Raw genomic sequence first — 24,330 nt, forward strand, 5'->3', positions numbered from 1 at the left:
AAGCCCTGTATATACATACACATATATATATATATATATATATATCTATATATATATATATATATATATATATATATATATATATATATATATATATATATATATATATATATATATATATATATATATATATATATATATATATATATATATATTCTGTGTAAATTCAGGAAGTGAACAGTCAGCAGCTTCAGCTGCCCACAGTTAAAATGGCTGCAGCCAGACTTAGTCGAGGGAGGTTTCTGCAGCATATTTGGCAAGTATAGAATCGCAGTATATATAAAATAATATGCAAAGTGGTTTAACGGAAGCTTCAGATTGGCAAGGATGTTTTTATTACAAATTATTTGAGCAGACTGCAGTTCCTCTTTAATATATACCATCTTGAGGAAGGTGGGGCGACACTGATAGACTGCACTCCCCGTCCTCTCCCCAGCGGTAAGGAAAGGGCGATAGGTCAAGTCCGCAACCCCAGCACCCAGCTGTCAAACTGGGAAGGAGATGTCAGAGATAGGCGGGCATGGAGAGCAAGCAAGGGAAGCCCTCAACTGCGTTCATCACAGCCCGCCCACCAGAGGAGGACGCCGGTATGCACAAAGGAGCGTGTATCTTGCTCAAGCAGGCTGAAGGCCACTGTTCCAATTACCGGCCAGCCCGACTTAAGTCTGCGCACCCATGGGGGGGGCCACATGGGGGAATCCAGACACTGCTGCAGTGTAGCCCAAGCACCAGGATGTAATTTCAAGTCCTCATGGCGACCTGGCGCCTGGGTTTTGTCAAGCCCTGCTCTAACTAGTTTGTTTGGATCTGGCTGGTCCAAATGAACCATTTCCTTGACTAACACATGCAGCCGTAGGGAACGCTGTATAAACTGAATGCAGCATCAGCCACATACAATATACAGCGCTGTGTTCTGGCAGTGGGATGGGGACTTTCCGCCCCATTCCTGGAACAATATTGAGTCAAGCTGAGCGTTGCTCAGCCATTCCTAGGAAGCTTTGTATTATTATGAATGAATGCAAGGCTTCCTTTGATTGGCTGAGGTGTTGAATGTGACATCATCGATCCACCTCTCCACTTCAGCCACTCAGAGGACTTCTTGTAATCATTCATAAAATGCAAAGCTTCCTGTAAATGGCTGAGCAGAGCGCAGTGCGATGCAATGTTTTTCCGGGAATGGAACAGGAAGTCTCCATCCTGCTGCCAAAACACAGCGCTGTAACAATGCATCATGAAATGGTGACATCACTGTGACACAAGGCATAAAATGCCACTGAAGCCTTGTGAACTGAAATATTAAAGCGGTTTTAAACTATCAAACAGCTGTCTCCAGTATATATAACAGATTAGTACATGTAAATTCATATGTTGCTATAAACCCACAGTGGAGGAATACAGGAGAGGTGCTTATGGTGTGTGTCCAAATGAGTAATGGGGGGTGGCTTTAAAATATATTTCATACCATTCCATATTCCTCAAGTGCATTCAAATCAGAAGTTTGACAGTCTGTATCTTGTATGTTTGCAGCCCCGGTATTGATGTGACTACAGAACTGGACAGCTGGATAGACAAGTTCTGCTTGGATGCCGATGTCTTCGTCTTGGTGGCAAACTCGGAGTCCACCCTCATGCAGACCGTACGTAGCTCCTCATCCTTTTGCACTTTGGGTCATTGGGACTTGTTTCATAAGCCAAAGCCACCAATCAGACTTCAATCATTTATAGTAGTAGGAGTAGCTAAAGATGGTTTCTGATTAGTTCCTATTGGCTTAAAAACGTGTGTGTGTGTGTGTGTGTGTGTGTGTGTGTATATGTATATATATATGTATATGTGTATATATATATATATATATATATATATATATATATATATATATATATATATAATATTGTGTGTGTGTGTGTGTGTGTGTATATATATATATATATATATATATATATATATATATATATATATATATATATATATATATATATATATATATATATATATTGTGTGTGTGTATATATATATATATACATACATACATACATACATACATACATACATACATACATACACCAGCAATATCAGCCATCTTCCTTTAGTAACTTAACCCTGTAATATCCTACAGGTTTATCGTTAATATTGCTGATGTATATTGTTTTGTATATATAAGGAATATGTCACAGTTCTATACCAAGAATGTTTACCCATTCAGTCTCTGGCACAAGTGGGCTTACCCATCCCCTCTTAGTTGTATACACCTAATATTGTTATGAAATGCCAGCTATTGCCCTCTAATCCAGCTGATAATTGTCTTTCAGGAAAAGCAGTTCTTTCATAAGGTGAACGAGCGCTTGTCACGGCCAAATATCTTCATTTTGAACAACCGCTGGGATGCATCTGCTTCAGAACCAGAATATATGGAGGAGGTGAGAGCAAATAATTAGAGTAAAGGAGTTCTACTATGTCAGCTATTTTTGGATTAAAGGATAAGTCCAGGCAAAACCTTACTAACGCTAAACCTGCTCTGTGCCACATTCTAACCCTAATCTATCTAACCCTCTAAAGAAAAAATCACTGTACTTGCCTATTCTGCAGCCGATCCAGTCCGGTTTCACGCTGAGTTGTCAGCGGTGGCTTCAGCGTGGAGGTGGGTGCAGGAGAGACACTCGACAACAGAAGCCCCATAGTAAGCATGGGTGACGTCACTTCCCATTCATTTCACAGCCGTTGTTGGTCCTCTCTGGCACAGAGCTTCCGTTGGCTGCATAATAGGGAAGTACAATGGTTTTTGCTTTACAGGGTTAGATAGATTAGGGTTAGAATGTGGCACAGAGCAGGTTTTGCCTGGACTTACACTTAAATTAAAAAACTCCTGTTCTGAAAAATGTCAGACTGTTTTGTATTGTCTCCTGAACACTGCAATCATTGCAAATTATGTAAAAAGCAAAACTGGAGTTTTGCTCTAAATTTTGCTCTTTCCAGTAATGATTTAGGCCGTTTCACATGGGCTCCATGCAGGTGTATGGGCAGGGAGATGTAAACAAATTTGTGTCCATTTACATCCGCCTACCTCCAGCAAGATCTGGAAGAAAAATAAAAAGCCTTTTTCCCCGACCTAAACATGACAGATTCATAGGTAGGCTGACATAGGTTTGTTTACTCCTGGCCATCATTTGAGCCATCATGGGTCCGCAACATTAAAAATGCTGCCAGAAGCTAAATGGGCACAGATGTCACAAAACTGGCCCTTGTCCAATTCTGCTCTGATTCAGCAGGGGATCTACCTAGGGATCCCCTGCTGAGTGGAGCTTCCTTGTGTGAAACAACCCTTGAGCTGTTCTTGGACTGGAATTCAAACCTTGTATCCCTTTGCTCTCTGCAGGTGCGACGTCAGCACATGGAGCGGTGTACCAGCTTCCTGGTGGATGAGCTGGGTGTTCTGGACCGGACCCAGGCCAGCGATCGTGTGTTCTTTGTGTCCGCCAAAGAGGTGTTGAATGCTAGGATACAGAAAGCTCAAGGAATGCCGGAAGGAGGTAATCATTGTGGTCTTCTTTGCATTTTATCCTTTTTGTTGTGTTGCTGTTTATTACCTATTAATAGTCTATTTCATGACAGGTGGAGCATTGGCAGAAGGGTTCCAAGTTCGGATGTTTGAATTTCAGAACTTTGAAAGAAGGTTTGAGGTAAGTTTTGTCAGTGATAATGTTATTTCTCTTTCGTTCATTGACGGACACAGCTCCTGTCATGCTTGACCCCCCTACAGGAGTAGGACACTAGGCAGAAAAAACTTCTGGCTATACCCGTGGGCAGTCCCAGGGGTTATACTCCCTCTCCCTGCTATAGTCACTCAGTTTTTTTTTTTTTTTCTGCCTACTCAGGAGTAAGGACCTAGTTCCTTGCTGGGATTGTTGGTCCCGGCAAAACTTTTTAGATAGGAAATGTTTTCCTCCTGGATTTTTCCTGTGAGATCTACTATCAACTGCCGGACTAGGCGACGGGCTGGATAATCTAGATACAGTGGTCACCCCAGTCTGGCCAGCACGCACAGGCCTCAGCTCTGTGCTAGTTCGGCTGCGACATAGCCCTACTGGACGGGGACTTGCCCTACGAGTTAAACGTCTTTCATACGACCTGACCTCTGTCTGAGTCGCAGATTTCTTTCTGGCCGACAGCCCCCCATTTCGATGGAGAGAATTGGTCTGGAACGGTGCCCACCTGTTTCCTGGTATGGTGAATAACTGCCCCTCCCCCTCTGGCCCTGGAGGGTTTTGGGATGGACATCGGACCCCCCGGATTCCCCCCTTGCTGAGTTCCTCATCCTGCCCCCCTCCACATACCCTGGGGATGTATTTTTTGGGCTGGTCTGACCACTTTCCTGGGGTGGGGGCAGGGCAGGAGCTAACTGGCGGGGGGGGGGGGGGGGAGGTTTGTACCTGATGGGGGCTCCTGCCAGGGCCCCCTGTCCTGCCTGGATCTGTCCTGAGGCCTGGTCTCCCAATTTCTGGGTCCCTGTAGGCCTCGTGGCGCCTCCATTTTGTTGTAGCCTTGTGTATTCCTATATATGGCGGCCATGTTTGTTTGGCCATTTTCTTGTGGTTTGCATTGCAAATAGCGGCGACCATGACAGCGGAGCCCCGTGGGCTGCGATTTCGGCGGTAGGAGCCCCTCCTTATCCCCTGGTGCTGACTCCTGGATTATTTAGCTTCCTAAATGCCACACTTGTAGTGCAGATTCTCCTGGCGATTGCAGGTGCCTGTGTCGGCAGGTGGTGAGTCTGGTGGGGTCCTCTCCCTCTCTGCTGAGGATCACTCTGTGCCTTGTGCTTGGCGACCAGGTGGTGCTGCCAGCCCGGTGGGGTTTGTCCCTTAGTATGTTACACTTTTTTGTGGGGTCCCCCTGGTGACTCATGGAGTCTTTGGAGCACCTTTCCCCACCTGATCGCCTCTCTGAGGCTGCGGGGCTCTCCGGGTCCCAACCATCCATCCATGCACTGACAGCGGTCCTGGAGTCCCTTGCGTCCGGGGTGGAGTTGGCTTGTGGGCGACGGGCTAGCAAAAAGTGCCCCCTGCCTTCTCCCTTTGTTTCATCAGATCCTGAATCTGGTTTGGCCGCCATGGGTCACCCTGCTGGGTCTGCCACCACGTGCCTGAAATCCCTTGATAGTGAGGCTGATTCTTCCCACGTCTGCGACCCTGCACGAAAAGAAAAGATGGAGGATGCAGCTACCCTTTGGCACCCACAAGCCATCCAGAGCGGCAAAGGTGTTTCCTTTACCTGCCTATTGACGAAATTGTCGTAAAAGAGTGAGGATGACCAAAGCATCCCCGTGTGGTTCCTAAGCACTTTACTAGGCGTTACCCTATGAGGAGTCCCTCTTTAAGAAGTGGACTGTGCCACCAGTGTTTCCAGATTAAACAAGGCAACCAAAAATCCGGTGGAAGAGTCCCCGGCCTTTAAAGATTCAGCAGACTTGAAGGCGGAGGCTGTGGCCCGCATTATGTACACCTTAGCTGGTTTGACAATGAGGCCAGTATTTACCATTGCCCTAGTGTCGAAACTCTGATCGAGTTGGCTAAGCTCCTACGCCATGACCTGGAGGGAAAACAGCTCCCTGCTGCCGTTGCTGAGCTGGCGGACCAGCTGGTTCAGGGGCTGCAGTTTATCTGTGATGCCTCTTTGGACGTGGCTCCCCTGATGGCTCGCCTCTCTGTTTTGGCGGTAGTCCTTCGGCATGTCTGTTGGCTCAAAGGCTGGTCTGCGAACCAAACTTCTAAAAAGGCCTTGACAGATCTTCCCTTTCAAGGAGATCATCTGTTTGGAGCTACCCTGGATGACCTCATTGAAGGTCTCACAGGGGGGAAGAGCACTTTACTTTTCTTCTACTAAGGGCAAGGATCCTTGTTGTGGACATGGCCCGTCCATCTCTACTCACAAGAAGTTTTTTCATCCCTCCAGGTCGAATGACAAGGGTTCAAAGCCTTTAAAGGCATCCTCGGGAGAATCCAAGCGACCTTGCTCTGGCAAGTTGAGAGTGGGCTTCTCCAGACCCGTGGACAAGACTATTTCAGAATGAAGGTGCATCTGGGGTGGGGGGGGGACTTCACTGGTTTCCGGACCTGTGGACTTCCTTGATGCAAGACAAGTGGGTCCATAAAGTCATACGGTCCGGTTACAAGATCCTGCTGTGATGGTACCATGAGAACTTTTAAGTGGTTAGGCATCTCCCTTTTTCTTTTTCTCTGACCGATGCCCCTGACTAATAAAACGGAGTGGCCATGGGCTGTCCTGGGTTTATGACAATATCAGCTTCCTCCCTTTTATAGACAGTTTTATACCACTATTTATATCTTCCAATATGTATCGGTTGCATTCCTGAAACTGAACGATTATTGTTCAGCATTGAATTTCGCATCCAGGGATACTAAACAGGGTAGCTCTGATAAACCTGTCACCCAGGACTCATCTGACAGCTATCTTCCCTTCTATATGTGTTAGTGTGGTCATATGACCTTGTTTCCTTCAGTACAACATTTCTCATTCGTATGTATGTATGTGTATATATATATATATATATATATATATATATATATATATATATATATATATATATATATATATATATATATAATTAATGTGTCATGTTCCTGTCTGAGTTTATGAATCGTGTGGATTGCCTTTTACGATCCCCATTAGTTCTGTGTATCCTTTATGGCATGGTCATAGTTTTTACGTAAGGCCTGGACAGCACAAACAGACATCCTGCCAGAACTCAATTAGCCGTTTACAGCTTTGCACAGGCCTAAGTGCTGGTTTCTGATATCTCTGAGTTAACAGCTCTTTTGAAGTGTAAAACCTATGCCTTCCATGAATTAAGGGAGGGGGTGCAATCACTGCGGCAATGTGTACTGCAAGACTGTCATGGCTGATGTATGATAACTGAACAACATGGCCGATTGCGACAGCTTTTCGTGTGTCCATTATGTGATATCATTACAGTGTCAGTCAACAGCGATTCCTCCGCTTTGCTAGGGGAGAGGCTCATTATCAGTTTGTGGCATTACTCTTTGGTCTCGCCTCCACTCCTGGGGTCTGAACAAAAGTGTTGGCCCCAGTGCTAGCATTGGTATGCAAGCAAGGGATGGCAGTACTGGGCTACTTGGACAACCTTCTCCTATGAGCAGAGTCTTCTACTTCTCTGATGGACAATGTGGAGATCGCTATACGGACTCTAAGGGAGTAAGGCTGGATTCTGAATTTTCAGAAGTCTGCTCTGGTTCCGTCCACAAAACTGGACTATCTGGGTCTGACTCTAGACTCTGCTCTAGCCAGAGTATTCCTTCCTCTGAACAAACTCCAGAAACTGCAATATATCTTCTGCTGTCCAGCAGATGGTCATCCCTCCGGACTTACATGCGGTTGCTGCGTCTAATGGTCTCTAACCTTCTGGTCTCTAAACCTTCTGTTTGCACTGTTCCATACGAGGTCCCTGCAAAGGGAGATTCTAGCCAAATGGGACATGACTCTGCAGTCTCTGGACAATCAGATCCGCCTGGGAACAGGGTCCCTGATCTGGTAACTTCGTTCTCCAGCGCTTTGACAGGCAAATCCTTTCTCCCCTTGCACTGGACAGTGGTCGCCACGGATGCCAGCCTGTGTGGGTGGGGAGGTGTCCTAGGCCAAAACTCTGCTCTGGGGGTCTGGACTCTGGAAGATCAATGTCCTGGAACTCTGAGCGATTAGACTGTGCCTGGATCATTGGACGGATCATTTTCAATGGGTGTCCAGTGCGAATTCAATTGGACAATGCCTCGTCCGTGGCTTATGTCAATCACCAGGGGGGCACAAGAAGTGTCTTGGCGACTCTTGAGGTAGCCGGCATTCTATGGTGGGCAGAACATTTCGGTCCAGTCCTCTCGGCCGTACGCATTCCGGGGTTGGAAAACTGTCAGGCAGATTCTCAGTTGGCAGGCGTTGGATCAAGGGGAGTGGTCCCTTCATCCGGAGGGGTTTCATCAGTTGTGTCTCCGGTGGGGCACCCCCAAGGTGAGTCTGTTGGCGTCTTGGCTCAACAGAAAGGTGCAGAGGTTGGTGGCATGGTCACGGGATCCTCTGGTAGATGCCACAGACGTGCTGGTGGCCCCGTGGGGCCAGTATCGTCTGATTTATGCCTTCCCTCCTCTCAAGCTTCTGCCGAGACTCTTGCACAGAATCGAGGCAGAAGGGTTTCCGGTCATTCTATTGGCCCTGGACTGGCCTCGTCAGTCTTGGTACACCTACCTGGTGTGGCTGGTCACCAACGTCCCTTGGAGACTACCTCTCAGGGAGGGTCTGCTGTCCCAAGGGCCGATCTTCCATTCTGCTTTGCAGTCGCTGGCTTTGACAGCTTGGCTGTTGCAAGCCAGGTGCTGAAGGATAGGGGTTTTTCTGTGTCGGGAATTCCAACGTTGTTGAAAGCCAGGAAGCTTGCCTCTAGTAAGATCTACCGTTGTACGTGGAAAACGTACATTTCGTGGTGTGAGTCACTTGGGGTACACACTCGGTCTTTCTCAGATGCTCGGGTCTTGACCTTCAACCGGGGTCAAGCAGAAATTGGCTTTGAGTACCATCAAGGGCCAGGTGTCGGCCTTGGCTGTCCTTTTTTTCAATGACCTTTTGACTATGCGCTCTCTGGTGTGCTTTTCTTCAGGGGGTTCGACACTTGGCTCCTCCAGCGCGGTCCCCATTACCACCATGGGATCTCAACTTGGTGCTCTCAGTTCTCCAGAAACCTCCCTTTGAAAATTTTCGGGAGATTCCCCTGCTTACTCTGTCCCAGAAGGTGGCATTTTTGGTGGTGATCACCTCTGCACGTAGGGTGTCGGAATTGGCAGCATTATCTTGTTGTTCACCCTACTTGGTGATTCACAGGGATAAGGTTCGCCCCTGTCCGTCATTCCTTCCAAAGGTTGTCTCTGATTTCCATTTGAACTAAGACATTGTGTTGCCTTCCCTGTGTCCCAGGCCAAAACATCCTAGGAAAACAGTTTTGCATGCCCTGGATGTAGTTCGGGCAATTTGGGTATACTTGGCAGCTACGGAGTCTTTTAGAAAGTCAGACTCCCTATTTGTGCTCACGGATGGACCTAGGAAAGGATTGGCCGCTTCCTCTGTGACCATTTTCGGATAGATCAGACAGACGGTGATTCAAGACTTATCAATCAAGGGTCAGGTTCCTCCTTTCTCTGTCAAGGCGCACTCTACTCGGGCGTTCAGTGCCTTCTGGGCCTTCCGTCAACAGGCGTCAGTGTCGCAGGGTTGCAAGGCGACCACCCGGTCATCAGTGCATACTTTCACGAAGTTCTATAAAGTGGATATGTTGGCATCTGCGGATGCTTCTTTTGGCCGCAAGGTTTTGCAGGCTGCTGTTTAGAGGACCTGATCCTCTTTGAGGGTGTAATGTTTTCAGGTGGGCTCCAGTTGTTTTTGGTTGAGCTCCTGTTGGCTATGGTTTAGCCTTGGGGAATTTTTTTTTCTTGCTGTTCCCACCCTCATGTTTTGGACGGTTAAGAAGATCAGGAGCTGTGTTCGTCAATGAACAAAAGAGAAAATGGGATTTTTGACTTGCTGTAAAATCCATTTCTCTGATGTTCATTAACGAACACAGCACCCACCCCTCTGTGAATTTGTAATTCTTATGACACTGCTTGTAACAAAACACACAGGGACCACCAGACACAGATGAGGGGGGTGTCTATAGGAAAGGAGGGGAACCTGGGGGTCCGACTGCCCCATGGAGGTGTCCACGTCCACCCCCAGACCCTCAAGGGGGAGAGGGGGGACAACTACTTACCCTACCGGGAACCAGATGGGCACTGCTCCAGACAGAACAACCTCTCCCTCGAAATTGGCTCGAAATTGGGGGGCTGTCGGTCAGGAGGAACGCTGCGAAGCAGACCATAACCTGGTCATATGCGACCTTGCGAGGCGTTTAACTCACAGGCGAGGCCCCTGTCCGGTGGGGCTATGTCACGGCCGACCTAGCTCAAAGCTGAGGTCTCCATGCGCTCGCTGGCCAGACTGGGGTGTGACCACTGGATTTAGATTATCCAGCCGTTGCCCAGTCCAGCAGTTTAATTGTAGATCTCGCAGGGACAATGTAGAAAAAGTTCCAGGACCTAGAGATCCCAGCAAGGAACTAAGTCCTTACTCCTGACTAGGGTACCTATAGCAGAGAGGGCGGAGTATACCCCCTGGGACTGCCCGTAGGCGCAGTGAGTTTTTTTTTTTTTTTTTGTTCTGCCTAGTGTCTAACTCCTGTAGGGGGCAATACAACCCAATGGTTAAGAAGATCAGGAGCTGTCCGTCAAGGAACATCAGAGAAATGGATTTTACAGTAAGTCAAAAATCCCATTTTTTTTTCTGTCATATACAATATTTCAGATTATTGTACTGTTTATTTCTGTCTGGGCAGGAGTGCATCTCGCAGTCAGCTGTGAAAACCAAATTTGAGCAACATACAATGAGAGCCAAACACATAGCAGAGGTTTTACGGCAAATCATGGAGTCTGTGCACGTGGCTGCCCAGGAACAGAGGTAAGCATGTGATTTAGGCCAGGGCATGACCGCAGTAGGAGAGTATGCTGGGGTTTAGAAATCCAACCTTGTATTCCTGCAGTAAACCAAAATGAATGAAAAAGCACATGACTCTTATCCGCTAAAGCTTCATTGCTTCAGCTGTCTTTGTTTTTAATCTCATCCTTAACCACTTCTCGACCGGAAGATTTTCCCCCTTAATGACCAGGCCATATTTTATGATTTGGCACTGTTACTTTGACAATTGCACGGCTGTGTGATTCTGTACCCAAATAAAATTGATTGTCCCTTTTTCCCCACAAATAGAGCTGTCTTTTGGTGGTATTTGATCACCTCTGCGATTTTTTGGCACTATAAGTGCCGGTTCACACTGAGGCGACCTGGTCGCCTCACAGGTCGCCGTAGGTCGCCTCCCATAGGGAAGCTGCGGACCCGTTCTAATAGGAGCGACACAAGTCGCTCCGACTTAGAAAAAGGGTCCGGAGCTTCTTTGGGGCGACCAGGAGGCGACCGCCATAGACTTCAATGTTATGAAGTCCGTGGCGGCCGCTCCGAGGTCGCGGCGCGCTGCTCGCACCGCGACCTCGGAGGTCGCGGTGCGAAGTAGCGTCGCCTGTATGTGAACGGGGACTTAAGAAAAAAACAATTCTGAAACAAAAACACAATATTTCTCACTTCTGCTACAAAACAATCCCAAAATAAAAATGTAAAAATAAGATTTTTTCATAATTTTAGGCCTATTTGTATTCTGCTACATATTTTTGGTAGAAAAAAAATCCCAATAAGAGTATTATGATTGGTTTGCGCAAGTTATCGCATCTACAAACTAGGGGAAAGAGTTGTCATTTTTTCTTTTTTTTTTTACTACTAATGGCGGCGATCAGCATTTTTTAGCGGGACGGCGACATTCCTGCAGACAGATCGGACCCCTAACTGACATTTTTGACACTTTTGGAGGGACCAGTGACATTACTACAGTAATCAGTGCTAAAAATATGCACTGTTTGTGTAATAATGACACCGGCAGGGAAGGGGTTAACCCAGGGACGATCAAAGGGTTAAGTGTGAGCATAGGGAGTGTTTTCTAATTGGGGGGGGGGGGGGGGGGAGAGATGGGCTTCTAATACCAACACAGAGACCTGTGTTCCTAAATAGCAGGAACACAGGAGCTCTGTGTTGATACCAGAGAGAACAACGGTCTGCTGTGTTTTATAACAGGAGACCGTCGTTCTATCTTCATGGGGAGTGATTGCAGGTGCCCGGCGATCATTAATTGCACCTGTTTTACTCCAAGTTGGCAAATCACAGGTTCATTTTAACTACTTGTCGCTCGCCCACAGTAGTTGTACTGCGGACAAGTGGCACAGCCCTGCTGGATCATCTACCTGTATGTCAGTGGGGCTGTTTGGGGTTTGCTGACTGTGCTGTGGTTGGATATAGCGGGATTTTGTCAGCCAATGATTAATGGCTGAGACCTGTTGATCGGCTGTGCTCAATCACAGCACAGAGCCCTGATCACTATATTAGTGTCACTAACCATGTCATTGTGAGCTAGTGTCCCTCCCAGCCAGTGTCCTTAAAGCGGATTTCCGGCCTCAAAATTGAAAAAAAAAAACGATTTTGGGCCATCCACTTGCCGAGGGCCACCTGAAAAAGAAATGGATGCTCCCAATTTATTTTTTTGGTCACTTACCTTGCTATAAAAAAAATATATACTCACCTTCCTTCCACTTCCTCCCTCTGTGGCCGCGGCCCGCGCCGTCTCTTCTGGCTTGCGATGACTCCTGGGAGCTTAACGCCATCGCTCCCAGGAGTCAATGCGCCTGCACCGGCCCCGCTCGTCACTTCCGGGGGAAGACGCGTCATTCCCTGCTAAACAACTTCTGGGCATGCCCAGAAGCTGTGCAGGGATAACGCGCCTACACCGGAAGTGACGAGCGGGGCCGGTGCAGTGCATTGTGGGACTCCGACGTCACGGAAGAGGACACGAAGAGGGACGCTGCGGCTTCAGCTGCCCACACCTGAGATGGCAGCTCTGGAGAAGAACTTTTCAAGGTAAGTATTTCTTCTTACAGGTAAGTGCGACCCGGGACAGTACAGAGGCTATCCATTGTGGAATGTACTAGCCCTGACTATCTCGGGGGTATTTTTAGCTAAAATTTGCCCCCGAGGCCGGAACTCCACTTTAATTGCCAGATAGTCCGCCACCCTATTGCAGTCCCACTATAAGTCACTGATACTGGTACCGCCATTACCAGTATATTGTCTATAGCTGCGTAAATTCTAGTATATATACCATAGTTTGTAGAAGCCATACCTTTTGCACAATCCAGTTAATGTACACTTATTGGGATTTTGTTTTTTAAAGACTTGTAGCAGAATACATTTTGAATTTAGGAAATTCGTTTTTTTTTTTTTACTTTTTTTGTTTTTGTTGTTGTTTTTTTTTTTTTTTAATTTATTGGATAGGTTTTATAACTGAAAGTAGAAAATATTTTTTTTTTTTTTTTGTTTTTCAACATTTTCAGACTATTTTTATTGTTTATATACAAACAAAAAAACTGGTGATCAAATGCCACCAAAAGAAAGCTCTATTTGTGTGAAAAAAATTTGATATAAATTTTATTTGGATAGTGTTTCATGATCGCGCAATTGCCAGTTAAAGTAGCGCTGTGCTGAATAGCAAAACCTTCCAGAGGTCAAGTGGTTAAAGCGTGACTGAGTTTTTTTTTTATCATGTTAATAAAACCCTGAGCTGGCAGCACTTTGAGGGTCTCAGCAGCCCAGTTCTGGTGGACCACAGGAGAGCCAGGTGTGTGAGAGCCGAGACCCGACTAGGCTATGTTCCACAGCACAGGTTTTTTAAAGCTGCAGTACTTGGCTGTAAAAAGAGACATATTTATGCTGTATATGCAACCCGACTGCATCACAGTAATAAAGTAAGAGGTTTCATTTCAGATTTGAGGCTCCGTTCACACTGCCGCGGCTTCCTATGCGACTTGAGAGTTCAAACTCGCATGACAAGTCTCATCCCATTTACTGCAATTGAACCACTCTAATTGGTGCGACTTAGAAAAAGGTTTCTGCACTACTTTGGGGCGACTTCATCGCGACTTACATTGACTTTTAATGGAGTCACAAGCAAGGCCAAAGCAAAGAGATTTCTCGCTGTATGTTAAAGGATATATGTTGGGATTGCCGTTACTTGATTCAAAAAAGGCTTCCATGCAATGCTGCTGACTGCTGTAGTCCAATTCCTAGATGATATTACACTCTACATGTTTTGCGTACCATGGAACTAGCGCTGCTTCCAGTTATTGGGTGTGACATCCTCCTGCGCCTCATGGTGACAGGTTCTCTTTTAAGCACTTGCCGCCTGCCTGCCGACAAATGACGGAGGAGTGGTGTGGCTCTCGTTCTGGGATGACGTCCTATAGCGGTGCCCAGTTTAGCTGCAATCGCTATGTTCCCGGGACACAGCGCGACCCCGATCTCTGCAAAGAGCCGCAAGGAAGAGCCGTTTATCGGCTTTTCCTCTCACCCTGACAGAGGGTGGGGAGAGCTGATGAGTGGCATCTCCTCACATGGGAGACCTGTACAGGTGATCATCTGTGCCTTGATTACAATGCAGCCCCAACAGTGCCCATTAATGATGTCACCCTGTGCCCATCAGTGACGCAAGTCTGTGCCCATCAGTGACACCTATCATTGCCCATCAGTGTAGCATATTGGTGCATCCTCATTAGTGCCACCCCCATCAGTGCAGCCTCCTCAGCGCACATCAGTGAAGGAGAAAAATTACTTAAGCGGTGTTCCAGCTGGGGAAAGAAAAATTAAGTCAGCAGCTACAAATACTGTAGCTGCTGACTTTTAATAAATAGACACAGGGAGCCCGGGATGTCGGCACCCCAGCCAATTTTTTCGGCTTCACAGCCAGTTCCCTACTGCGCATGTGCATTCTAATTGGCTCGGCCGTGGGGAAAGGAGGGGGACCAAACTTCTGAGGGGCAGCATGGTCTCCCTGAATTGGGGAAGGGTACCTGTCAAAAACTGACGAAACAGATTAGTGGGAGCTCCCCTTTTTTGGGTGGAACTCCACTTTATTTACAAATTTTTTTAACAGAAATGAAGAAAAGCTTCTTTTTTTTTTTTTTTTCAAAATTTTTGGTCTTTTTTGCAAAAAAAAAATAAATCCCAGCAGTAATTAAATACATGCAAAAGAAAGCTCTATTTGGCTGTAGAAAATGATAAAAAAATATTTTGGGCACAGTGTTGTATGACCGCGCACTTGTCATTCAAAGTGCGACAGCAATGAAAGCTGAAAATTGGCCTAGGCAGGAAGGGGGTGAAAGTGCCCGGTATTGAAGTAGTTAATGTTTTTTATTGCCTTCCATGCTAGAAATCAATCAGATGTCAGAAAGCAGTATGGTTGAACTCCACAGTATGTTAAGGGACTATCTCAGTCCTGGTTCTTGCTCTTCCAGTATATACATCAGAATATGTCTCATTCTCTCTGCAGAGTTTATTGCCTGGAAAAGCGGGAAGAATTCAGAGACAGATTGGAGTTCATTGAGAAACAACTCGAGCTCCTCAGCGAGGACTATAGACTGAAAATCAAACAGATCACAGACGAGGTGGAGCGACAGGTAAAGCTGGTTTCAATGGAGTTCATCTTAAAGCCCAACTGTAGGAAACCTAAAAATTCTCCTCTGCAGAGGAGGGGCTGCATCTGCACTATGAGGGTTAACTGCTCAATTTGGTCTAGGGGACCTGGAAAAGTAGACTTACTTACCTGATCCTCCACTCTTTTGCGCTGTTCTACCAGTCTCCACAGACTTTTCTCCCCCGTGCTCCAAAGTCCTGATATCAAGACCAATGTAGGATGCATAGCCTTGCATTAGATGTGAGGATGCCTGGGGACAGTTGCTGGAACACGAGGTAGCGCCTTCTACCAAGGGAACAAAGGGTAGATAAAGTGCCTCTCCTCTGCCCTAGACCAAACAAGCAGCTGACCCTTAAAGCCTCACTGCAAAGGAGAATTTTCAGATTTCCTGAAGTTGGGCTTTAAAGTCCAAGAAAATACCTATACGTCACTGCTAGAGTCTTAAAATCCGAGCTTGGTTCTTCAGTTTAGATTTGTTTTTCAGAACACTTATTTTCATTTATTTATTTATAAAACCTACCAGGAACTTTAGAATATTTTTTTTATTTCAGTATACGAAATTATCATTCACTTATTGAATTTTTAGTAGTTAAGCATACATTTATGAAAGTCTTATTTTACCGGTCCTAGGGCTCATGCACAGCCACAAGAGTACAGTGTACATTTGGGCTTAATTTTATACCCAGGAGTTACTGGTACTGTTCAAAATCAGACAGGCTGAAATACGCAGCACCTGTACACAGTTAAAACCACTTGCCAACCGCAATATGTGTGTATATGTGTGTGTGTGTGTGTGTGTGTGTGTGTAATATATATATATATATATATATATATATATATATATATATCTCTCATATAATGTATATATACACTGCGGTTTGCAAGTGGTTTACTGGGGTTATGGCTGAAGCAGTCAGCCAATACATCCAGTGTTTTCTTTTTTTTCAGCCAGCCAGCAACTGGGTTTCTCATGAGGGTGGTCTGAGCGGCTAATTAGCTGCTGGATCACTTTCTGAAGCAGCAGGAGGGGTCGTCAAACACCTCCTTTAACACCCCAGCCCCCCACCTGCCACTCACCGCTGTTTCTCGGGCTTACTCTTTTTACCGGTGCGCCTGAGAAACTACCTGCCTGTTTGTGCAGCTGGCCAAAGAGGTTTCCAGAGACCAGATTGTCTCTGATCGCCTCTATGGGCTTGGAGGACCAGAGGGACATCATCATGTCACTTCCGGTCTAGGGCCAAAGTAAAATTTTTTTTTTTCTTTTAATGGTAGAGAAGAGATTTGGGGTCCTATTGACCCCAGATTTTTCCATTAGGAGGACCGGTCATCCCTTAAATCTTTTACAAGGGATGTTTACATTCCTTGTGATAGGAATAAAAGAAATCAAACAAACAAAAAAAATGTAAGGGACAGTGTAAAAATAAAAATAAGAAAAAAATAATTTAAAGCACCCCCATCCATGCTCACACGCAGCAGAAGTGAACGCATAAGTAAGTCACGCACGCGTATGTAAACGGTGAGCTATTACTGCAAACGTTGGAGCGAGAGCAATATTTTCTAGCACTAGACGTCCTCTAACTCTATGGTAACCTGTAAACATTTTTTAAAGCGTCGCCTGAGGAGATTTTTAAGTATCAAAGTTTGTCGCCATTCCATGAGCATGCACAATTTTAAAAGTGTGACACGTTAGGTTTCCATTTACTCAACGTAACCTCATCATTTGTATTTTACCCAAAAAATAGTTTTTATATTGTATTTTTTCTTTTTTTTTGCATTAAAATGCAAAAAAATTGAATTTTTTTCAAAAAATTGCATTAGAAAAACCGCTGTGCAAATACCGTATGGCGTACGTATATGCAATGATTGCCATTTTATTCTCTAGGGTCTCTGCTAAAATATACATATATAGCGTGTGTGTGTGTGTGTGTGTGTGTGTGTGTGTGTGTGTGTGTGTTTAGGGGTTCTAAGTAATAAAAAAAAAAATAAGGATTTAAACCTGTAAACAAAAATTGCCAAAAAAGGCTTGGCCAGCAAGTGTATATAATTGCATACAATGACACATGCGCTGCCCTGATCACAGACTGGAGTTGATTTACTAAAACTGGAGTGCAAAATCTGGCGCAGCTCTGCATAGAAACCAATCGGCTTCCAGGTATTTTATTGTCAGCTTAATTTACCAAGCTGAAGTTGGAAGTGGATTGGCTACCATGCACGGCCACACCAGATTTTGCACTCTCCAGTTTTAGTAACTCGATCCCAGTGTCTCAAAAAATCCATTTTGGATAGAAGTTACTGTTGCTGCAAATTAACATTCCTGTGGGATTACAAAAAAAGAGTTCAGCTGGCTTCCCACTTAAAGTGTCATCTGATGTCCTGCTGGCAGGAGTGCCATATTTTCTATCAAATATAATTCTAGTAAACCATTGGCTCCACTTTTAATCAGCCACTTATTATTTTGACACGTAAATATGTCAGGTGTCCAACGCCATGGCTGAGGAGATCCGCCGTTTGTCTGTGCTGGTGGACGAGTTCCAGTTGGAGTTTCACCCTTCTCAAGTTGTCCTCAAGGTTTACAAAAACGTAAGTGACCTGCTCTTATTATCATTAGAAAAAGCCCTGAATTCACACAATGGCGTCTTTCATAACCAGATGCACTTTTCTTTTCTCTAGGAACTTCACCGTCACATTGAGGAGGGGCTGGGGAGGAACCTGTCTGATCGATGCTCCAGTACGATTTCTGTGTCACTGCAGACCACACAGCAGGAAATGATCGGTAAGAGGAAGGCTCTGGGATCACTCCTATACCTGAAAATGAGTAGTAGAGCTGCACATAGTAATTTTAGTTTCACAACAATGCAATATTTTGGGGAGCTGTGAGAAGGATTTAGAGCACTTGGCCTGGAGAACATACAGTCACTGCATAGTGTCCATGGTGGGAATTTCATCCAAATGCCAATATCATTCTGCTGCTTTTTTAATGCACCCGTTCTTTATGATTAACTGTGCCTTACATCTTTCGAGGGGGGATTTGTATCTTTTTTTCTTCCTTTTTTTTGTTTTAACACCTCCCCATTGGCCTATAGCAGATTGACTGCCAGGTGAGACTTTCCTCCTTTGGAGAGGACCTCGGATGCGCGGGGTGATTGGTCACCGTCTGTGTCTGGTGGACACAGTCGATGACTAATCACTATACCGGCTGCTGCCAGTGTTTATATGATTGCTGTGACTAATCACAGCAGATCACATGACACTTGTAAACAATGGATTGTTTTCCTTTCATGCCAACCATTGTATACATGTGCGAGCATGTGCAGTTTCTGACTCCTACCACCGTGGCCACTTCAAATCACTGAAGTGGTCATGGTGGTTAGAGTGTTCCTTTAATATCTCTCAGAAGTAAACCTCTGTATACTGATTCCATTTAATTTGATCATCCTCTAGTTGTGTTAAATTAGTGCGGGGGGGGCGCGGTGGCATTTTTTTGCATGCCTTAACTATAGTATATATTTTATATGCGGCCCGAGAAAATTTCTCTGCACTCAATGTGGCACAGAGAGGCCAAAAGATTGGACACCCATGGTGTAGCTGCTATTCTGGCTCAAGTAAGAGGATGGTTCCCTAGCTCACCTATTCCTCTCATTTATACCAGGGGGCAGCTTATACAACTATGTTTTAGCTTTATATATATATATATATATATATATATATATATATATATATATATATATATAGCATCCATACCCAAAATCTCCCTCTCCCAGTACTAGCAACACCGAACTCCTGGAAATCCCTTATCTGATAAACATTCATCCCCCTCTACCCACCTCCCCATGCCCATCTGTCTTGACACTCCTAACTCCAGACCTGGGCATGGGCCGATGGCTGGAGCAGGGAATCCAATGGGTATCTGACCTATACCTGGATTCCAGTATGGAATCATTTGCTGCCTTACTAGTAGAATACAAACTACCCAACCTAGAATATTTGAACTATATGCAGGTAACATCACTCCTTAAACAGAACAATCCTCCTGCTTGTAGGTTGTTTTGGCAACCACATTTATTTCCCCCAGTCGTCTTCCAGGACAGCCCTTAAGAGATGGAGCTCCTTCCACCAGACAGGAAACCCATCGCCATTAGCTCTTTAAAAGGCGACCCCTCAGGCACCTGGTCAGTTTCCTCACTCTGGAAGAGACATGTTACCTGGAGGAACCATTTTTTTTTTTTTTTTTTTTAAGAGAGGGCTGGATGAGCTCATCGCTCAAGGGCTACCAGCGTCGGCCAGGAGTTCCCCCTCACCTTTTTTCATGGAGCAACTTTTGGCCTCAGGTTCCCTCTGCAGGTGTATTGAGTTTCCCATCCCCCCTCTCTCCAGTGCCTGGCGAGGGAGAGTGCAGTGATGGGCGAGCATCGGTGCCATCAGCAGTGGGGAAGGCCCTAGGCATCCTCGCTGTAGGACGCTGCAAAGCAGAAGACGCCGGGCGTAATTTTTGGCGGATGTGAAGTCATCACTATGAGCTGAAAGTCATGGTTCTGGCCTCCAGGTGCAGAGAGCAAGGGGAGGGCTGAGCTGGTGTCTTAATGGTGTGACAACACGGACTTAAGGCGCCAGCAACCGGGAGCAGAGGGCCATCATGGAGGCATCCCACGTTCCAGGGGAGGCAAGCACCGGCTCTTCACAATTAGGCTGGCAGTGGCCAGAGTCATATTATCCTGTGTAATGTATGCTTTACAGGGGGGGGAGCGCTGAAGATCCTGGGGGAATCTTTTAGCAGCTTGTTTTGGGCACCTTGAGCTTGGGCACTGTGAGGAAGGGTTGGACAAGGGGTCTCTTATTAAACAGACTCCCCTTTTTTCCTTTGTTTTTTTTTTTTATATCTGTCCTGTCTCAGAAAGAATCTTCTAGATCAGAAAAAGCAGCTGCTAAGACTAAAATTAAATGTCCTTCCTGTGCTGCAAAGCTTTCATCTAGCTATACTAAGACCTTATGTACCACATGCATTACAGCAGTATTAAAAAAACAAGGAAGGTTCTCCATTCTCATACTTTCTTTGCTCCTTCAAGGATGAGGTGCAATCTATTTTTCAATAATTCTAAAAGTTTATTGCAGATGCGCAAGAGCCAAGCACTTCAAGTAGTCAGTCAGTTCAGGTGCCCACCTCTCCTACTTCTGTAGATTCAGGCTCAGGAGAACCTTCAGAGAGCAGGGGAACCCCCCTAAGATTACGGATTGGCTTTTATAATCATTTAAAAGGCAAAATGTTACGGGGTGAATAGAATCCCCCCCATGTTCAGGGCTTGGTTGTGCAGGAGAGGGATTGCTTGACGTAGTCTGTTTCTGTTTTTTGAAGTAGTAAAGCTAAATTCCCAAATCTATGTGCATTAATATATTGGGACAGCTTGGCTCGATGTATGTATGCATATCTACATATAGTTACATAGTAGGTGAGGTTGAATAAAGGCAATCGTCCATCCAGTTCAACCCGTGTAGGTGTGTGTGGCTGTAATCATCTCACATAGCCCTGAATGTTCTGATCCTTGAGATGTACGTCTAAGAGTCTTTTGAAAGCCACCATACTTCCCGCAGAAACCACCTCTTGTGGTAGAGAATTCCACAATCTTGTAGCCCTAACAGTAAAGAACCCCACACGTTGCCTCAGGTTAAAACGCTTCTCCTCTAATCTCATTGTATGCCCTCGAGTCCTCATGCAATTCCTTCGACTGAATAGTTGTTTTTCTATGTCAAGATCACCATTGAGATATTTATAAATTGCTATCATGTCCCCTCTCAGGCATCTCTTCTCCAGGGAGAATAAATCAAGCGATTGCAGACGCTCTTCATAATTAAGGTCCTCCAATCCCCTAATCAGTTTAGTTACCCTTCTCTGGACTCTCTCCAGCTCCAACACATCCCTCCTGAGGACTGGCGACCAGAACTGGACAGAATACTCCAGATGTGGTCGGACCAGAGTTTTATAAAGTGGAAGGATTATAGTCTTATCTCTGGAATACATCCCTTTCTTTATGCATGCTAATATTCTGCCGGCTTTGGCAGCTGCCGCTTGACATTGCATCCTGTTGCCTAATTTATCATCAACCAAGACTCCCAGATCCTTCTCCATTTTTGATTCCCCCAAGGGTTCCCCTCCTAACGTGTATTGTGTTTTTATGTTTTTAGTCCTCAAGTGCAAAACCTTACACTTCTCCACATTAAACCTCATTTGCCAAGTCGTTGCCCACTCTGTTATTTTGTCCAGGTCATTCTGTAGGATATCTGCTTCATGCTGTGCAGTTATTGCCCTGCCTAATTTTGTGTCATCTGCAAAAACTGATATTGAACTACTGATCCCGTCCTCAATGCTGTTTATGAATAAATTGAACAAGGTTTGGTTCCAGTACTGAGCCCTGGGGGACCCCGCTTACTACCTCAGACCAGTCTGAGTATGCGCTGTTTATTACCACCCTTTGGACACGGCCTTTTAGCCAGTTCCGTATCCAAGAGCAAACCCTGCTGTCGATACCTGCAGACCTTATTTTATAAATTAAGCGCTTATGGGGAACTGTATCAAACGCCTTAGCGAAATCTAGGTACACCACATCCACTGGTCTACCCCTATCTAGCTCACAGCTCACCTCCTCGTAGAATGTTAAGAGATTGGTTTGACAAGAACGCCCATTTGTAAACCCGTGCTGATTACTGCTGATGATGTTGTTGTCTTAAGCAAACTCTACGATATAGTCCCTTATCATCCCCTCCAAAACTTTACATACTATCGATGTCAGACTGACAGGCCTATAATTTCCCGGTATATGCCTCTGGCCCTTTTTGAATATCGGAATCACGTTAGCTTTCTTCCACTTCCCTGGAACATCTCCTGTCCTAATACTGTCAGCAAAGATCAGGAACAGTGGTCTAGATATAACTTTACTGAGTTCCTTGAGTACTCTCGGATGTACGCCATCCGGGCCTGGTGATTTGTTTGTGTTAAGTTTATCCAGTCTTTCCCTGATTTCACCCTCTGTTAGCCATAGTGGCAAGTCCTGTTTATTACTACTAACCATACAGTCATGGTCAGTGTACCCCTCCTTTTCCTGTGTAAAGACTGACGAGAAAAAAGTGTTAGCACTGTTGCTTTTTCAGTGTCCTCTGTATCCATCCTCCCATCATCGTTAAAATCGTATCTGATATCGATAAAGTCGCTGGGGATACTGTATATCACTGTAGAAGCCTGTGCCGCACACAGTGGGAGTCGTGATCTTCCGGGATCTGTGTGAGCAGCTTCCCTACTTCACACTGACCACAGGAGCTTGCACATTCGACACCTCCATCGTTCATAGAACAACTTGTATTTCTCTATCGCTCATTGACAGACGTAGTCCTCGGTGATACAGCACCTTCGGGTTATGTTGCCTCCACAGGAGTAGGACTAGACAGGAAATAAAATGCTCTGGCCACACCCTAGGGGCAGTCCCCGAGGGTATATCCTCTCTCTCTCTGCCACAGCAAATCAGTTTTTTTCTGTCTAGTCAGGAGTAAGGACCTAGATACCTTGCTGGGATCTTCGGTCCTGGCAGGATTTTTTTCTTAAAAAGATTTTTTTTTAGACAGCTTTTTTCTCCAGTGTTCCTGTGAGATCTTCAAGCAAGAAAGCTGAACTGGGCGACGGGCTGGATGTTGAGATCCGGTGGTCACCCCAGTTCAGCCTACGAGCGCGTGCAGGCCATAGCTCCGCGCTGGGTCGGCCGCGACATAGTCCCACTGGAGGGACTGACCCCGCGAGTTAAACGTCTCGCTGAAACGCCAAGGACCATGAGTCACGGCGTCCGTATTGGTCGACAGCCCTCCCGCCCCGGTGGAGAGGGGTACTGTCAGGAGTTGGCGCCCGACTGGTTCCGGTATGGTGAGTAGCATGTTCCCCCTTTTCCCCTGACGGGTCTTGTGGTGAACGCGGGCCCCTCTTTGTATGGTAAGGATGAGTTCCCCTCTATCCTATAACATGGCACAGATCCCCCTACTTTGAGTGTGATTTTATGTGCAAAAAGCCAGGAGGCTTTGTTTGGGAGCTGACAATCTAATTGTAAACATGTTAAAAAAGATTGTAATTAGTGGCAGTATGGGTATCTTACTGTGATAATATAAATATCCTACCAGTCAGTAGCCACGGACATGTAGACTGCTTCCTAGTCAAGTCTCCAGCGATAGCAGGCCGTCCGAACGGCCATGCGGTCCGCCAGGGCCGGTACCGCCGACCAGGCTAAATCCCCATGTAGAGAAGGTGTTGTGATGCTCTGCAGTCACGCCGCTATTCGGTACTAACCGCCGCCATTGTTTGCTAGATCGCACGAGGCCGCCATTTTGGCGTAGCCTCGTGTCTCCAGCATGGGGGCGGCCATGTTTGAGGTGATCCAAACACCTCGTGGAGCTAGGGGAGGCGCCGGAAGGCGTGCAGAGGGGCGGAGCCGCCTCCTTTCTTCCTGGGCAGCCAGCCAGCCAAAAGACTTCCTGTTTGTGAACACAGCGCTGTAACCTGTTGCAGTGAACTCTGAGCATCAAGTGGTGAGCCTGGGGGTCTATCTCTCTCTCTCTCTCTCTCTCTCTCTCTCTCTCTCTCTCTCTCGATCGATAGGGATCCCTAGCAGGTAACACTGAGGGGCTTTTGTGGCGCTGGGGGTCTGGAAAAAAAAAAAAGTTTTTTATTTAAATTTGAATTGTATTTTCCGGGAAATTACTGGAATAATCATGGACCCTGCCACACAAATACCCCCACCTGTTTCCCTTGAGGGGGCCACGGGACCCGCCGGTGCACAGAGTATGGATGCATTTACAGCAGTTTTGGAGTCTTTGGTGGCTCGGGTGGAGGCAGCCTGTCAGGGACGGGGGTCAAGAAAGCGACCCCCGCCTACCCCTGTATTATCTGACACCTCTGACTCAGATTCAGAGATGGTCACTGCAGCTGCAGGTCCCTCTGCAAGGGCTGTTATCTCAGGTAAAGCTCCCTCAGATAGTGAGGAGGACGTTCTTTCCCCCGCTATAATTCAGGAAGAAGCATTGGTGGACGCACTAGTTGTTGGCGGTGCGGGAAACCTTAAGACTTGAGGTTTCAC

The 24,330-nt window shown here is 46.1% G+C and overlaps 1 protein-coding gene across 1 annotated transcript in view; it reads left to right on the forward strand.

The window, feature by feature from the left end:
• The window catches only part of MFN2 (mitofusin 2), a 60,879-nt gene that overhangs the window by 25,325 nt on the left and 11,224 nt on the right, over positions 1-24,330 (forward strand). Inside the window, exons 6-13 of the mRNA XM_082273758.1 lie at positions 1,528-1,636; positions 2,307-2,414; positions 3,371-3,524; positions 3,607-3,674; positions 10,442-10,563; positions 15,083-15,209; positions 17,702-17,806; positions 17,897-17,999. Of these exons, the coding sequence (XP_082129884.1) occupies positions 1,528-1,636; positions 2,307-2,414; positions 3,371-3,524; positions 3,607-3,674; positions 10,442-10,563; positions 15,083-15,209; positions 17,702-17,806; positions 17,897-17,999 (896 nt within the window). The remainder of the gene's footprint in view (positions 1-1,527; positions 1,637-2,306; positions 2,415-3,370; positions 3,525-3,606; positions 3,675-10,441; positions 10,564-15,082; positions 15,210-17,701; positions 17,807-17,896; positions 18,000-24,330) is intronic.

Source organism: Pelophylax lessonae, assembly GCF_965119305.1.
Source record: "Pelophylax lessonae genome assembly, chromosome: 12".
Classification (NCBI taxonomy): Eukaryota; Metazoa; Chordata; class Amphibia; order Anura; family Ranidae; genus Pelophylax; species Pelophylax lessonae.